Genomic DNA, 17,493 nt, shown 5'->3' on the forward strand with positions numbered 1-17,493 from the left:
AGATCAAAGAAAAACAGTAGAGCACCTGTGTGTACACATCTTCATAACTATTCTTCTTCCAAGGAACTATGCTACCTTAAATGACAAAATTCACCTTATTTCAGCTGCTTCACAGTTACTAAGGTAAAATTTCTCAAAGATCATTCTACTCTTGACTCCCATGTTACCACTCATCTTACAGGAGTTGTATCATAAAGCAACAGTGCTCTTGACATTTTGTAGAGTCACACACAGTTCTCTCAGACTTTATGACTTCTTACCAAACAGGAATTCCCGCCTTTCACAAGGCTGTAAAAGTACATCTACTCATTTTTTTCATTGTGAAGAATTATAAAACAGTCAAATGACCAAGTAAGTATATTTGAGTAATTGTAAACCAAGTAAGATTTCAAACATTTTATCGGCACAAAGGAGAAAAAAAAATAAATACAAAACCTCCTCAAAATATATGCTTCCATTCAGTCTGAAAACAAAGCAAAAATGAGCACCACCCTTCAAATCTATCCTTTGACCTGATGTCTTTGATTAAGATGACTTACCTATTGATCCTTTAGCTGCTATTGCAACTGCTTCCAAAAGAACCTGAATAATGCCAGCACGAACTCGTGGTGAGTCCCTTTTGCGAACATCAAGGTGCCCAAGAATTTCTTGTATTACATGATGGGAATATTGTGCCTATTAAAAAAACAAACAGAAAGAAAAGCTTCATCTATGACTTTAATAAGAATAAGCTCATTCATCATTCGGCTATAGTCGCAATCATGTTCCTATTCTGCAACATTCTTACTCATGAATTGATCTAAATGTCAATCAATTCACGATTAAATACAGATTAAGAAAACTACCATGACAGATGAAGCCACACAGGACCATCCAGCCCAGTATACAAAAGCTTACAGTACTAAAATATGCAGGAACATCTACAAGAACAGAGAAAGTGTGAAGTGGTACCTCATTCAGCTAACTGCAGTTCAAGAACTTCAGCTGGTCTTACAAAAAAGCATCATTGATATAAATGCTGAGGAAACTCAGCTTTCTTCCACAAACCTGGAATTTTATGACTTCTATATTTTGGGCCTCTGTGCTTGATGCAATCCAAGATTCAGACTTTGATCATGTTTACAACAGACAATAGAGGCTGCCCACTAGAAACTAGCACAACACAGTTCCGTGTGAAGTTGGTTTCTTGGGTTGTAAAAGCAGTACAGCTGTATTGGCATGGAGAAATGACCAACTTAAGAGAGTTTTATTTATCAAGCACAATGTCAGATCAGTATGGCTACCCTACTCCTTGTTCTGGAGCTTGCTGAAGGACCTCCACACCACCTTCCACTGATAACTCCTTAGTATCTTTGTTTTCTTCTACAAGTGTACAGTAATTGAAACTAAATCAGATAATAACCTAATTGTGGTTTGTGATCAGAAGTTATTTGAAAAGTCTAAAGAATAAGGCTAAGGAGTTAGGGAAAGGGATCTTTTGGGTTCTTTGACTTCATCTATTGTCTATCACTGTCGTGGTGAGGTGAGCATTTAGACCCGTCTCGTGCTCGAAACATGTTATGTGAGGAAAAAAAATCCTGGAGAAAATCATACCTGTATAGAATACATGATGATTTTGAAGCAAGAAACAGCAAATTCATTTGGATCCCATAGTTTATGATGGTCTAAATGCCTGTAATCAAAAATGAAGGGACCTGAAATTATGACATTGCACAGATATATAAATGCATCTTACAGTTTTCTCAAAATTCACCTCAAAGGGATTATTTCCTTACATAAAGCTTCTAAACAATGACTTATTAACTAGGTAAAAGAACCAGAACTTCAGAAAAGCACTTGTTTTCAAGGTTTAGGATGTGATCAGAAAACATTTGGCTGTAATAGAAATTCCTGATCTTCTAGTTTCAGGAATTTAAGGAACTTAGTCATACCAAAGATATATAGTTAAGAATATACTGTTTCCATACAAAGTGCATGCATAAAAGTGGCTGTGACATTATATGCTTATTTACATGAAAGAGACACACTGAAGAGGATGGTTATAATACCTTTACAAACTTCTGTTCTAAATAAGATAAATAATTTATTTTGAATCAGGAGCTACAAAATCATTATGGCTGAATGTTACATCCAGAATAGAGACTCCAAGAACTGTTTTCATTTTCACAGTAATTTCAGGAATAATATAAAAAGGAAAATAAAAAAAGAGCTACTCTTTGTAAATATACTCCTTTACCACTCTGAAACTTTTCAACATTTTCGGCAAGAATATCAAAACAGAATCAGAAATATAAATGCATCAGTTTCTCTTTAAATGGGATAGAAACCACCAACAAAAAACTTTGTCAGAGTTTCAAGCAAAGACAAGAAATTCTGCTTAAGCACTGTGCTGAAAGCAGAGCACACATCAAATTTTCTGATTTTGAGAGAAAGGAGATCTGAGTACCTGGAAAAGCATGACAAAAATAAACGCATTTTTAAATCTAGAAGACTGAAAAAAGTAACTTTGGGTACCTTTTAACTGGTATGATTTAGGTTAAAAAAAACCAAACAAACCAACCAAACCAAAACCAAAACCACAACCAACCAACCAAAACCACACACACCCCTCGAACCAACAAAAAACTTTCCAAGAGAAAGTGAATTTAGGTGGAGTTTCTAAATAGGTATCCCAGCTACAGAATCACTACTGGTCTACCCTTTCTCAAAGAACATAGTAAACATATAAAAATGCTTCAAATAACAAACTTGAAAGCATACAGGTGAAAGAAGTCAGTATTCTGAACACAGGAGGACTGACTGGATGCTTTACCTTACTTTGTCTACTTTCTGGAGTTCTCAATTAACTCACTGGCCAGCTGCTATCAGCCTAATGACCTAGCTGAGTATACAGGTCTCCTTCAAGGTTGATTAAACCAGCTGGCATAAAGCTATACTCTCCTTTGCTCTAAATTATCTTGCAGTCCATTGCAGAGCTTAAAAAAAAAAATCTTGCCATTTTGACACATTACATACCTTTAATAGAATTCTTTAAAAGAATTTCAGGAATTTTAAAGGTGTTTGTCTGCCAAAATAACAGCATATTTGAATTACTAAATATTAAACTGGACCACCTGTTGGAGATAGCTGCCTTTCTTGTGCACATTGCAAACACACAGGTATATTTAATCCTGCCCTGGGGTAGAAAGACAAACAAAATTACCTCTAAATCCTTCAAGGCTTAGCAGCCCATAACGTATTTATTCATGCCTTCTTTCTCCCTAATATCGTTACAGTACAGTCCATCATTTCTTGTACACGATAGCTTATTTTAGCTAACCTATTTTCTTTTTGTCTCATCAAATACAAAATCATACTCACCACTATCTTCTCCTGATTAGAACTGATCCTTTAATCTTTTAGGGTAGCATGCGTTTTTTGTTACCCTTGACAGTTCCTCTTTATTTGCCTCAAACATCCATTCAGGCAGATTATGGTCAACTACATCTTGTATCAAGGTTTGTTTTTTTTAAAACTTTTCCTCTCAAAACAAGACACAGTTTTCTTTTTCCAGAAAGGCAAAGTATTAGCTGCTTCAGCTAGCTGAACTGATGGGAGGACAGCAGGGGGAAGATGACAGCCTAGGTTGATGGTTTGCATAATAGCTCAATGGGTAGCATACTTTATATACTGGAATTTTCCTCCTAAGAAAAGGAGTATTAGATTACTGTAGGTGATATATTTTACTCTCATAATACAGGCAGTGTATTCAATGTAGTTTTGTTTTTGTAAAAGACGCTAAACGGTATTTTCAGCATGATGCATTTGGTTTAGTTAAAATCAAGTCACATCTTGCCTATTTTTTTTTCCAATTACATTTCTTTTAATAAAGAATATCTAAGTAAGATCGCAAATTTTTTTATTGTTGGATTAACAAATGCCAAACTCCGCCTTCCATTAAGATCTGCTGCACAAATGTAGTAAATGTGCACAATTAGGTTTCTCAAATTAAAAGGAACACCAAAACCAATGGTGCAAATTACTACATTACGGAACGAGGGCCACTAATGGTCCCTGAATTCACTCACATTGCCGTACATGCAAGCAATCTTTACATACAAAATGATAAATTGATGCTGATGATTAGAAAGCAGCACTGAGGCATGTATGGGAATATATAAAATAATCCCATGCATCATACTTGCTGAAAGAATATTAAACACCAGTCTTTTGACATTCAAAACCCTTGCAGAGATGATGTGATAACTCACAAGACTGGAAATACAGTGAGATGAATAGGGTGTAACTTGTTATACTTGGGAAGTTTTTTTATATTCACAAGATATCTGTATCCCTCTGGATCTGCCTAATCTAGTCACCATTGCAAATTCATGCTAAGTAAGTCTAAACAGCTTGTCATTGTTGACACAAAATATAAAATTCTTTCATATCATATTAATATAAAAATTTTTTACTTTTGTTAAGCAGTTTGCCAGATTGATCTGTCAGATTTCATTAAATGTGAGAATTTGAGAGTTTCTTGCTACTACATGTAGACATTTATAACCATGGAGATTTTCTGCCAAAGGCATGGAGAATTAAGGTCAATCCAAAAAATCAATCCAGGAGACCGACTTCAGATTTCAACTATCTTCATTATATTTAAATCCCTTGATTGTTGAATGTACTCAGCCTCATGATGCAAGAAGCACTATTCTCTCAGTTTTGCAAGGAAGTGAAAGCATGTTGACTGATATTCCAATGCCACATGAAGCAAGCCTTGAAGTGGGGAACTGAACCTGGTTCTTCAGTGTTAGCACTGTAAAAAATGACTTTATTTCCAGAGCTTTCTTAAAAGTTGTGAAATTGTTGAAAACTGTTAGGAGTAACTGTTTTCTAACCAAATGTACATAAACTAAGTCAGGTTTTTCAATCAGATAAAGTGCAATGGACTCATTATCTCAAACTTTCATTCTACCAGTTCTGCTCATTCATAAAGTGAAGCTGATGAGACAGAACAGTCCATTTTTGTTTAGGGAAAACAGTTTGGAAATTGCATTTTCTGCATCTTTTGTTCTTCAAAAATACTAAACATCTACAGCAGTTATTTATAAAAAGATAAATTTATTTGGCAATTCTTCCTCAAAATGTAACAGAAAAATGGTGACCACAAAGACTCTCTATTCATAGAAGAGATAACATATTCTGAGTAACTGGTCATTATCTACTGATTTCAGCACACAATTGCAGCATGTGGCACTCAGAGGTGCACAAAGACTCAAGCAGTTCCTTAGGATCACAGTAAGCAAGAAGAGAAATTAAGCTAGAAATAACACTTTGAATACATAAAGCTTTCGATCTGCCACAGGAAATACAGGTATGACGCATTCTCAAATCCCAAACCAAGCACTAACTCTAGTCTAGGGAATCAGGAATTATTTGTTGGAAGCTTCTCTGATAATGAAATGGTTCAAAAGGTGAAATAACTGCACATGCTAATAAAGTTTTGAGATAAACCCATAAAAGGAACTTAAAAGGGGTAAGAAAGCAGCTGCAATATAGTCCATCCAGACTGTTTAGTACCTAAACGTTCACTCTAGTGGCAGGTATTTCGGAGGAATGCAAATTTTAAATGTAGGAAAGGATGCAAATTTTTTGATAAAACACTCAACTTTCCAATAGTTAAACTCCTATCAGATTGGTATAATAGGTACACATAGAAAGTAAGACAATAGCACAGCTCCTTGCATTTAATGCTATTGGGTGAAAAACAAGGGGCTACGAAGTTTTTTGCCCTCTATACCTACCCTATCGTCTTATTGCATTTCTGTTCTTACTTAACACTAGTAACTGACTTTCGGCAGCTTGAAAGTCTTTCAGTGTATGAATGGAATACTTTGCCTTTGTGGGAAGAACTAGGCCATCTAAGAGAAAACATTCACATAACAAGTGGGCACCATGAAAATCTACAACAAGGAGCAAGCAGCTCTCCTCATCACCAGGAAAATCCAGCATTTGAAAGTAGTATCACCAAGTCTAGAGCTTCCTGCAAAGATTTCTCTTGAGAACATACCTACTTTGTAGACAGTAGCAGCAGTGAAAGAGGCAGATTTAAATTATCTTAATACTTGCAGCTTTTTTCACTTCATATTTTTTAAGGAAGCAACTGGGGCAACACAGAGAACTGAAAAATGCTGTACTTGATACTTAATACATCAGCTATAATTTGTACTGTCTGCATTTGTGCATAATGTGCATACTGTGTGCATATCTGCCATTCACTACTAAATGAGCTGTTAAAGATATTCCTCCCAGAATATCAAAACAGGTCTTGGAAGAAAACTGCAAGAAAGTAGAAATTTTAACTTTATGTATTAATCTGGGCACTGTATTCCTTTGTGCTACTTGTATTTTACTTGGCTTGTCCCTTCACTGACTGCAACAGTCATCTATGAGACATTAATCTCTTGAATAAACAGTTTCACATTCCAAAGAAAGGCCAGTTGAGGCAATAACCCATCCAAATCATTCTATTGCACTGCTAAAAATCAGTAAAATGAGACACACATTTGTCCATAACTATCTTCTAGTTAACAGGTAGACAACAAAGAGATGAGATTAAAAGAGGGGCAACTTTTTGAAGAAACATGAATGAAATCCTTTGGGTTGAAAAGAAGGAAAGAATTTAACGCAATATAAATATAGGATGAAATTTAAAAAATCTCTTAAGTAAGACCTTCCACAAATTTTCAACTTACGCAAAAACTGGTCTGACAGCATTATTCATATTTCCATAGGTTGCTCGTCCTAGTAGTTCCCTGAAACAATTCTCGGCCAGCAGAGCAGGATTTTCCTCTTTCTCTCCTCCTGTAGGAGAGGATGGGGGGCCTATTCTGCTGAAATAAGAAAAAAATACATTACTTTTACTTACTACTGATTAATATTAATCTTCCTTATGGTACCCACCCTTGGTTCTACAATGTTCGTAAGTCACACTTTTGATCTAGGCAAGAATTGTATCTCAAATGTGTATCAAACCAGAATTCTGAATAAAACATTAATTCTCTTGTAGCAGGATTACAGATCATCATCTCTTCACTCGGTACTGAACACCATATCAGTAGATACTTATATGGTGAAAACAGTGGCTATTAATACTGATATAACTTGTTACCCACTGCATTTTGACAAACTATTACCCATTGTTAACAATGAATGAAGACTACAAAACCATGGAAGAAGTTAGGCAGAATCTTAGTCACTCTGTTAAGACTAATGATCTCATTCACCTGCCCACTACTGAATTCACACTGTGTGGGTGAGTGTTAAATAAAACTCCAATACTTCTGCAGAAACAGATGGCTTGTGAGTTGAAAAAAAGTCTGATTGAACTAATTAGAACATTGTCACCCACACAGTTACCTCTAACTAGATAGTGTACAAGTTAATCACCTGACTGTCTCTCAACATTACTATGGAGAGGATTGTACAGGGTGTCTGTGCCCAGACACTGGCATCGGGGCTGCACGTGGCCTCTGTGGGAAGAGGCCGGGGCTGCCCGGTGCTGGACACAGCCGGTTCCAGCCGGCTCTGATGGCCCCACCACAGGACACAGCTGAGCCCATCAGCCAAGCTGGGGGTGCCTGGGGGAAAACAGGTTTCAGAAGGGGTCAAAGGCAGCACAGGCAGAGAAGGAGGAAAACAAGGAGAGAGGTGGCCCTTGTTGAAGGATTCTTCTGTCCCTAAAAGCATTACACTGAAAAAGAAACACAGTAACTGATTTCTTCAGTCAGAAAATAACAACAACAAAATACAGACTGTCAAACTTTGCATCAGATAAATACACCATGAAGAGTGTTACATTGTGTAAGTTTTGCTGAAGAATTTATCCTTTAACAAGAAGATTACAGTTATTTCAATCATAGAAATTTACTACTGATAGTAAAGAACAATAAAGATGATGACAATGGGAGGGAGAGGAAAAAAAGCAATGGCTGAGGAAGGAATTTATTACTACTACAGCTACTATTTCCTCAGGTGCTAAAATACTCCAACGAATGACTTAATTCCTTCTTACTTTAAAAGAATTTTTATTTCAGTTTAAAATCAGCATTTAAATATCAACTTCATTTCATATGGACATTTCAACTTAGGAGTTAATAAATCTTGCAGTGTAAATCAAGGCTTTAATGTTTTATACTAATGACAGTAGCAATGACCAAACTTTTCTAAAGTTCAAATACTGTCAATTATTCCTTTTCTCTCTGTGACTGAGTATTAGGCTGACTATTTAAAATTAACATAGTACAAAAAGAGAGTAAAAGTTCTGAATTAAAAGCTGAATCCAGACACAAGAGAAGCAAAACTACAGAAACCCCACTCTATTATGGGCAAACTAAAACCTACTGAGGCCCAAATTCTGCCACTGAGTTTTGAAGGGAATAGCCTGTCCTCACCTTGGAATAACTAAAATCAGCACCTGCGCTGTAAACAGTGAAAGGTAGAGCCTTTCCAGAAGAGTTTCCAGTTTCCCACTTTGTACTGTTGATGCAGCCCTTGGTAATGATTTTTGGTTCTTTTTTTTGGGCTGTTTTTTTTTTTTCCTAGCTTTGCTCAAAGTCACCTACTTTTCAGTATGCAGAGACCCAAATTACTAGAGCAAATTAAAGGTATTTGAAATGTATTACTGAATTTAACTGCTTCACACACCACACCATTAAGCTGTTACTAATATTTCATTTAAATTGAGCAGTTGAGAGGTGGGAGACTGAGGAAGACAGACAGACAAACAATAGTTCCCCCTAAGGTACTTACATTACTTATCAAGAAGTACTGTACAGGTGGCAAATCCTGTAAAGTACTACAGGTGGCAAGTATTTTTTTGCACAAAACACATTATAGAAACTTAAGTGAGGATTCATTCACCTACATTAACATTATGCATCTATGCATGATGAGATTTATTTTAGACAACAGAAATTAGTACACTAAAACCTTCAACATACTTTCAGTTCTGCAGTGCAAGCTTGTGCGTTAAATATGTTTAAAAGTGTTTGCTAAGAGCATCAGCTTTAGTTAATGTTCATTCTTCAGCGTCATAAACCCACAGCTTTAGAGCATTCTAAAAAGTCAAAGACTGAAATGCCACTAGTCAAATAAAAATGTTAACATCATAGTTATAATATCTGCTGATAGCAAAAGATCTTCTAGTGTTTCAAGACTACTGCAATCTAAAAGTTGCAATATAAAAACCCTGTTGCCTCTGGTAACATCAGTGTTTCAGAAATTACCATAATACTGCTAGTTTGTCAGATTTTAATAATAAAGCAGCCCCAGGCACTCTGTTAGATAAGTAGGGAGAAAGTTTTACAAATGCACAATGATTAGAATTTGAAAGGACATGACACTTTGTATATAATCCACCAGGAGTATCACTAAACTGCAGCTTTATCCAACTGCTGTGCCCCTCAATCTCCTTATTTTTTTTTCCTGTACTGCCTGGACTCTGATCTAGACAGATCAGCATCCTTTGCAGTGCCAAGAAGGTACAGACGGCAGTGCAGGACTGTCATTCTCATTGCTGTTTTGACACAGATTCCCTAGAACACAGCAGCATTACAAAGGCGGGTGGGTGGGGAGAAAAAAGTGAGCAGGCTGTAGAACCCACAGAGCTAGTCCTTCTGGAAGAACTCTAGTTAAAATGCAGTAAAAATAAGTTATAAGTGTATATGTAATCCTACAGAAGGTGACTTCGAAGCGTTGCTTGGAGTCTTATTTTGATAAAGGAAAAAACTGCAATCCAGTCTTCCTAGTCTAAAACATGTTAGACTGCATCAGAATGTTCAAAATTATCTCCCATTGTCTGTAGGAATCACATTTTTATTTTTAACTTTAACCGCACCTACCTCTAAGTATTTCTCACAGTGTTCTTTAGCATTATCAGATGAAAGACCAGGAACATAAAACTACTCTTAACTTTTTAGTTTTAAAGGAAAGCTTTGTACAGCCCCTCAAGTTTCTACATTCAAATTAGCAACTAATTGTTTCACTGACTTGGTTTTTAAACAAACATCAGAAAACCTCTGACAAATCCACTGCAACACTTAAAAAAATTTCTACTATTCTTCTGCATCCAGTTTCTGTACTACCACAAGTCCAGAGGAGTGAAACATGAAATGCATTTTGCAATGACACGGGCAAGAATTAATCCCTTTAACTGTTCTACCAGTTTTCTTGTGGGTAATCTGTATCAGAAAAGGTGGCAACAAAGAATTGGAAGGAGGGACATTTTGAAATACAGCAGTTTCCATAGCAAACATCTAATCACAGGCTTAAACTGGCTCAGTGCAACCCAGCATCTCATGTATGAGACTTCAATACAACAAAAACAGGATTGGCCAAAAACTATGACAAGACAGGTGAAGCAAGACTTAACCACTACTTTTGAGTGGAGTAGCTACAGGAATGTTTGACTATGATTCACTGAGAGAGAAATATATTCTAATCTACCACTGAAACAGAATTTGTATGACCATTACAGACGTTCCAAATTGTCCTGCCTTCTGCCTTAAATATGCCTGGCAACATTTAGCTCTGCAGTTACCATGAAAAACAGGTTACAAACTAAGTGAATTTCCAATTTCATACATCCCTTCCCCATTTTAGAGATGCACATAAATTTACATACATGATTGACTCTTCTGAATTTTCTTCTAGAAAACTTGAAGGATGGAGGGAGAGTCTTTCAGGCAATGCCTTGTACTATACTGAAGTATCCATGGCAATTATTTTGTAATACAGAATTGTAGTAAAATACAACTAAAAAACCAACCTAATCTGATTTTTACAATGTTACACTTGCAAATTTTTCTGATAGTCATGTAACTAGAATGTATATTCAGATACACAGACAAATAACAACATCCACAAACTAAATAATCTTTTTCAAATGCCGTTTAAATATTAAATTCTTAATTCCAAAAACTGTCTCCTCTGACGTGTACTCAGAAGAATCTCAAATTAAGCTATTAAGGTTCCACAAGTAAAAATTACACTGATCTTTAAGGTAAGCTTTACCTTTGTGTACTTCAGCTTTAACCAAAAATGGTTATTTTCTATGGACTTAAGTTGGGGGTATTTTCTGAAATTTCTGTTTTCTCAAATAACACTTTGATTCCATCTGCCAGAACAATATGCTTCTTACTCCTACTCTTCAAGATGCCTCTGTTTGTGCTCCATAAATATGAAGTCACATATAAAACAAGATGAGAAGTTCTCTGTAACATCATTCAAGGCCAGCAGATCAACAATTTATAAATATTGTTTGCAGCTTTTCTGTCATGTGCGCATCATACAAGGCCCCTACTTGCCACTTGAAAATCATTAGTCTTTTTGTCTGTTGAATGTGCACTACTGAAAAAGTTTCACGCAGTCAGTTCAGATATTTAATTAACGTTGCTTTTTGACAGATTTGTTTTTCTACCACCGCTATTGCATTGCTCATCAAATGATAAAAATTAGCCCTACAGTGCATATAAACTGATCTGCTTTAAGTTGTTCATCCAAATTCTATTTCAGTCAGTTTTTCCATCAGTAGTTAGTTTAATTTTGGTATATAAAGGAAAGTGTATGCTTGAAGGCACTGTAAAGCGTAACAAAGGAAAGGGCCCACCTGCATCTAGAAGATCTGTAAGAGCAACCAAAGGCTAACAAGGCCCTCCTTGTTCAAACAGCAGTTTCAGAAACCTTTGTCTCTTATTCAGATCACTCTTCAGATGTAAAATGCAAGCAGATATTTCTGTACATACTGTGGCGGCCCTTAGTTATATGCAGCAAACACATAAAGCGTGTACAGATCGAGAGCGATTGATTTTAGTCCTTTATTCTGAAAATTTGCTTTAGAGAAGAGACAGGTACTGGCAGTTAGAAATAAGAAAAATAAGGCTGAGGAATGGAAAAAACACGCCACCAAAAAGTAACAAACAAAAAAGAGAAACCTGGCAGATTTAGTGAGCTGAGTGTCATGTGAAAGCATGAAACGCATGCTGTTATAGGAAGGCTACTGAGCCAACTTACTAAGCAAGTTTTGAAGCAGCTAGGGTTGGACACGAAACAAACATTTAAGTTTATTTGCACAATGGAAATTGGTTTTATGGAAATTTCCTAGTGCTAGCAATAAACACTTTTTACACCTACACAGTGTTTAACCACCAATATAGACATGGACCAAAAAAAGTGACTTTTCAATTGTAAGGTGACTGGCATATTCTCAACATCACTTATCAGAGATCTGTTTTGAAGGCATATCTGGCAGGTAATATGCCTAGAAGTCACTGAAAGCAAAAAAAGAGAAGAGTGTCTACATATAAATAAATTTTAAATCCTCACTTTAAGCACTGTTGCAGACAGGACAGACAGTTGTTACTAATGGTTAAATGGGAATTCAACTCTCAATTTTTAACAAATATTACTAGCAAAATTGTTTCAGTCACCTAAAAACCTGTGCTTAGTAACTTCTGTATCTGACGTTACAAAACACAGTTTATGATTTTTAAGATGTCTAAATGTGGTTATACAATGTGTGGAGCAATTTCTAGGCCAACAGAATCTAGAACAAGTGAAGTGAAGGCAGTTGAAAAGACTTTAAGACAAGAAACATTAAGAGTAGTTAAGCAGAGCTGTGCTATCAGTTTCAAGGAGACTCAGCTAGTAAGTATCAGTAGTTATTTCCACTAAAAAGAAAATAAAAAGGTACCTATCATAAAACCTAAGCCTAAAGATTGCTTAAAAACACGCCAGTGACCAGGAATAAAATTACCTGTCAATATCTTCTATTTTCTGCATATTAAACAGCAACGATGGTACTATCTTGTCCATGTGCTGAGGTTCCCATATAGTTGCTCGAAGTTCATCATTAACCGTTTTTCGAACCACTCCCTGAATGCCCCTGATTCCTGCAATTCGGATCCTAAGGAAGGAAAAAAGAAATTATTGAAAAGGAGAAACACAGCATCTCTCAGTATGGCTGATTACTTATTAGGCAGTAGTAATTATGTAGTGTGCAATTCCATTAGGTTCTCAAAAGCAGTAATTTGGAAATTTGACCAATTCATTAAGGCTGCCCATATTGCCTTTAAATGCCTTTATAGCTCATAAGGAAGCTGACAAAACATATAACTGAACAGAAGATGATCTGTAAGGACAATGCTGACACCAATCCATGAATACTCAAACTGTGTATACCACCTCCAAAAGAAAGTCACATGGGTAAAAACTCACCAACTCTATGCAATTTACTACCTATCAGTTGAAACTCTGCACAATCTCAACCGATTCCAGTGCTGAAGAAAAGTATGGTGAAGATATCACAGCAAAGCTGAAGCAATAGCTACCACAGTCATGTGATCATGTCCTTAAAAGTTGCGATTAATCATAACAAATCTTTATAGACTTGTACAAGATTCACAAGATGAAAGCAAAGGATAATTCTATCAATTTAAGACTGATGCACAAAAGGAATCACCACTTTTATCCTAAAACTGTTTTAATCAAATTAACAGAGAACTGATCAACAATAAAAAAGAAAAAGTAACATAAATTTTAAAAAAAGACTTACTCTAGCTGTTAGCTATTTTGCTTTATTGAACAAAAATACTTTGCAAAAGAATCTGTACAATGAAATGAATGGCAAAATATTCTTTTTTGAAGTGGTAATAGCTAATTAGCCATTATAACAAATTGTAGGAATAGAATTTTACTTACTAAAAACAAGTAGAAGAAAGGGTGATACAGCGATCAAGTGAAATAAGCACAAGCTTCTCTAAAATTTGAAATTATTTCTATTAAAATCCATCCTTCATTTTTTAAATCTTTGTTTCAGAATGGTCAACACATAACTAGCCTTTGTTCAGTCAAATTCGCTGCATTAAAACATTTGCTCGATGAACTACAGAGCTAACTGAACTCTATAATTAATATTTTGTTTAACTTTCCATTTGTAAATACCTAAATCTGTAGCCCCTGTTTTTCAGCTATTTCTGAACAAAGCCATGTGCATTCAATATGGATCCAATACCATCCTAGACCTTTCAAGACAGTTTTAATAGAGTTACATACAAAACAGGGAAGAAGAGGGATTCACAAAGAGCTAGAAAAGCGCTTGCTATTGCTGTACTACAACTACACTGCAGTATCCAACACTAAGTTTTCAATATTAAGGATCTAAGATTGACACTTAAGACACAGAGCTTCCAAAGTTCCATCACTGAAACTTTTTTTTCAATTATTAGTTCTTAAGGTAAGCAAGTTTTGCTGATATTGTGACTTCAGATACATTAAATACTAGCACTAATATCCCCTGCTGAAAGGGAAATCTCACTTAGCAGGTGAGGTTCAGTTTCACACTCAGAATCCTACATTACCTGACTACATGTGTAGATGATGTTCAAGCTCCCATTCAAGCCAGTCAGTTCAGTGGAACCTCAAGCTATGCAGGTGAACAGTGACTCCAGATGTCTGGTTTAGGATGATCTGAATTACTACCTGGCCCCCATCAATGGTATTGATTACTTGTGATATCTGCATTTTGAATTGTAATCTGTAGTCATAGCTCATTTGTTTTGTGAATTACCTCAATATCTACAGCAAATCTGGTATGCCAACCCCAAAAATGACTGCTGTTCATAAAGATCTCTCCCAAAAAAGATACATTCAAGCTTTCTAGGTTGATGTGGAAAAAGTCATATTGCTATACATTTCGTTAACCTGACTAAAAAATTGATTCACATGGGGGGAAAAAAGGCCACACTTTTGTGTATTGGAGTGCCACTAGCACTAATTTCCTGCTCTTAGCATTGTACAGGAGGTTGAAAAATGGGGATTGAAGTACTGAGGAAGGTGCAGCACCAAATTTCACCACATACAGGAAAGGTTTCATTCCTCTAAAGAAGGTTCAGATAGGCATTAAAGCAGAGATTACATTTAGACCAAGGTCAGGTACAGTCTCATGTCACTAGGACGAAATTCCTCCCTGTCTAAGGGTACATCAATACCACAAACTGAAGCACAGATAACAGCACAGGCTGACTATTCAAAGAGCAAAATATTAGTATAGTTCTCTTATTCCTACAGCAATCACAGCTTTGATGTATTTTACTTTGGGGCATCCTTATGAGTGGTAGATCAGGGATGTACTAGTCTCTTAATTTATTCCATGTTCTAGTTCACTACTAATATTACCTCTCATTTGCAAAGGGCAATGAAGGTGAAAGTAGTACTAAAAAACCTGAGCTGAGCTTCGTATCCTAACTTTTTATGAAATGTTTAACAGCAAGTAAGTAGTTCAACATTTCCTGGTTTAGTTTCACTAAGCCTAAAAAGGCACTATCTCAAAAAGCTCATTAAAACATTTATGAATATTATTTGCAACCATCAGCTTCAGGTAAATATATTGTACCTGACAGAAACCTAAGTTATGAGGCAGTTGCATGACACACTGGCTTCAGTAGCGACACCTGCTTCAGAAGTTTCCATTCCCTTTGCCCTTTGGTCTCCGAGTATAATTCAGTTCTTCCCCAAACAATTCACAGGGTCATCTTGTACAACTATCCACCAGAATAATCTTCCTGAAGGGAAAGGGAGTAGGGGCAGGGGGAAAAGTACAGGAGAAGCAGGCAGATTTAATCCTAACCCTTTCAGAGACAAATTTTACAGCAGAACCCTACACACAGCAATAGGGCAACAAATAAGATGGCAGCAAACTACACAAAATAAGAAGGAATCAACCAGAAGACTAAAAGAGTAATTAATTTTTTGCTGTTTTTTTCTTCCTAAGCAATGTACACAGTATTCATTCTTTTTGAAAACATACTTCACAGATTTTTGAGACTGCAAACTTAAGAAAAAAATCCTTATGTATTGCAGAAAACATAACAGCAGTACACCCAAAGGGTTGGATAAATGCTCAGCACATGGATTTTTCACAGTTGGCTGAACAATTTGATGCATTGAAATAGAAAAGATGAGTACAACAGAGATGTAAACCATATAATCTCAAAAGCTTTAAGTTTTGTAAAATGCTCAAGAGTTAAATACTGATTGACAATTCATATAAAGAACACATCGCTAGGGGGAGCTGAGGTAAAAAAATTGTGATGCTTACATAATAGTGTAAAAATTTGTAATACTTATTCATGAGGCATTTCAGTTTCACACACAGTATCATACTGCAGACATCTAAGAAAATTCAATTTTAATGAGTAATTCTCAAATAGCAGACTCAAAATATGCTTTTGCTATTCATCAAAGTAGCCCCATTAATTTCTCAAATGAGTTATGCAACTCACACACATTTACTGTAATAAGTAGTGCCTTTCTGGAGAGAATCCATGCAATCTGGCAGGGACTATTCAGGTAAAATTCCACTTATATTCTCGGAGTTCTAGTCACCTAAGATTTGCAATATTCAGTGCTATTTAGAAAGTCAGACTTTAACTTTCTTCCTATGGAATGAACTATTCCACTAAATATAATAACAAAAGCTGTATTACAGACGAAATTAATGTGTTAAGAGAGTTTTCTGTAATGCACACAGAATGGCACTTACTCAGTTTGTATTTCTGGATCGTGGTCACATGAATGACACATGGCACTGAATCGAGACACAAAGAAGTCATAGCGTCTGTGATACGAAGGTGTGTCTTCCTCAATGTTGGCAAACTTGACAAACTGGAAAATGAAATACATTAAAAAAGCTTTCGATATCAGTTTCCCAAAAGAGAATAATGGGTACTAAGCTTCATTTAAGAAGTAACATAAAACATTGTATTAGGAGAGAATACAGATTTGACAATACTTAAATATTTAACTTCAGAGAACAAGTTAAATCGGAGAGTTTTCTTTTTAAAGCCTTTCTACTACAACCTCATTTAGATCATGGTGCAACTGCAAGAAATACAACATACTATGCAATATGGAAACATCTAACACTTGAATAGTGAGTGTCATCAATTCATAGAATCATAGAATCATTTAGGTTGGAAAAGACCCTTAGGATCATGGAGCCCAACCATTAACCTAACACTGCCAAGTCACCATTAAACCATGTCCCTAAGCACCACATCTACATGTCTTTTAAATGCCTCCAGGGATGGTGACTCCATGGCTTCCCTGGGCAGCCTGTTCCAATGCTTGACAATCCTTCCGGTGAAGAAATTTTTCCTAATATCCAATGTAAACCTCCGCTGGTGCAACTTGAGGCCATTTCTTCATGTCTTGTCTCTTGTTACTTGGGAAAAGAGATTGACATCCACCTTGCTACAACCTCCTTTCAAGTAGTTGCAGAGAGCAGTCCAGGCAACCAAATGGCACACTGTCACATTAACTAGCAACATTCTGACATCAAAATTCAAGGGAAATAAACTTGGAGGCATTCTGTCAAGTTCTCTATCTTTACAAAAGGGAAAAAGGAGGAGTTGGGCAATTATAATCCAGTCAGTTTTAATTCCATTCAGAGAA

The 17,493-nt window shown here is 36.1% G+C and overlaps 1 protein-coding gene across 1 annotated transcript in view; it reads right to left on the reverse strand.

Moving 5' to 3' along the window:
* The window catches only part of EFR3A (EFR3 homolog A (S. cerevisiae)), a 63,902-nt gene that overhangs the window by 31,139 nt on the left and 15,270 nt on the right, over positions 1–17,493 (reverse strand). The window contains exons 5-9 of the mRNA XM_009695559.1: positions 16,583–16,704; positions 12,797–12,946; positions 6,738–6,875; positions 1,594–1,672; positions 540–675 (exon numbers count right to left, since the gene is read on the reverse strand). Of these exons, the coding sequence (XP_009693861.1) occupies positions 540–675; positions 1,594–1,672; positions 6,738–6,875; positions 12,797–12,946; positions 16,583–16,704 (625 nt within the window). The remainder of the gene's footprint in view (positions 1–539; positions 676–1,593; positions 1,673–6,737; positions 6,876–12,796; positions 12,947–16,582; positions 16,705–17,493) is intronic.

The sequence above is a fragment of the Cariama cristata genome, unplaced genomic scaffold (assembly GCF_000690535.1).
Source record: "Cariama cristata isolate BGI_N322 unplaced genomic scaffold, ASM69053v1 scaffold790, whole genome shotgun sequence".
In the NCBI taxonomy this organism is placed as follows: Eukaryota; Metazoa; Chordata; class Aves; order Cariamiformes; family Cariamidae; genus Cariama; species Cariama cristata.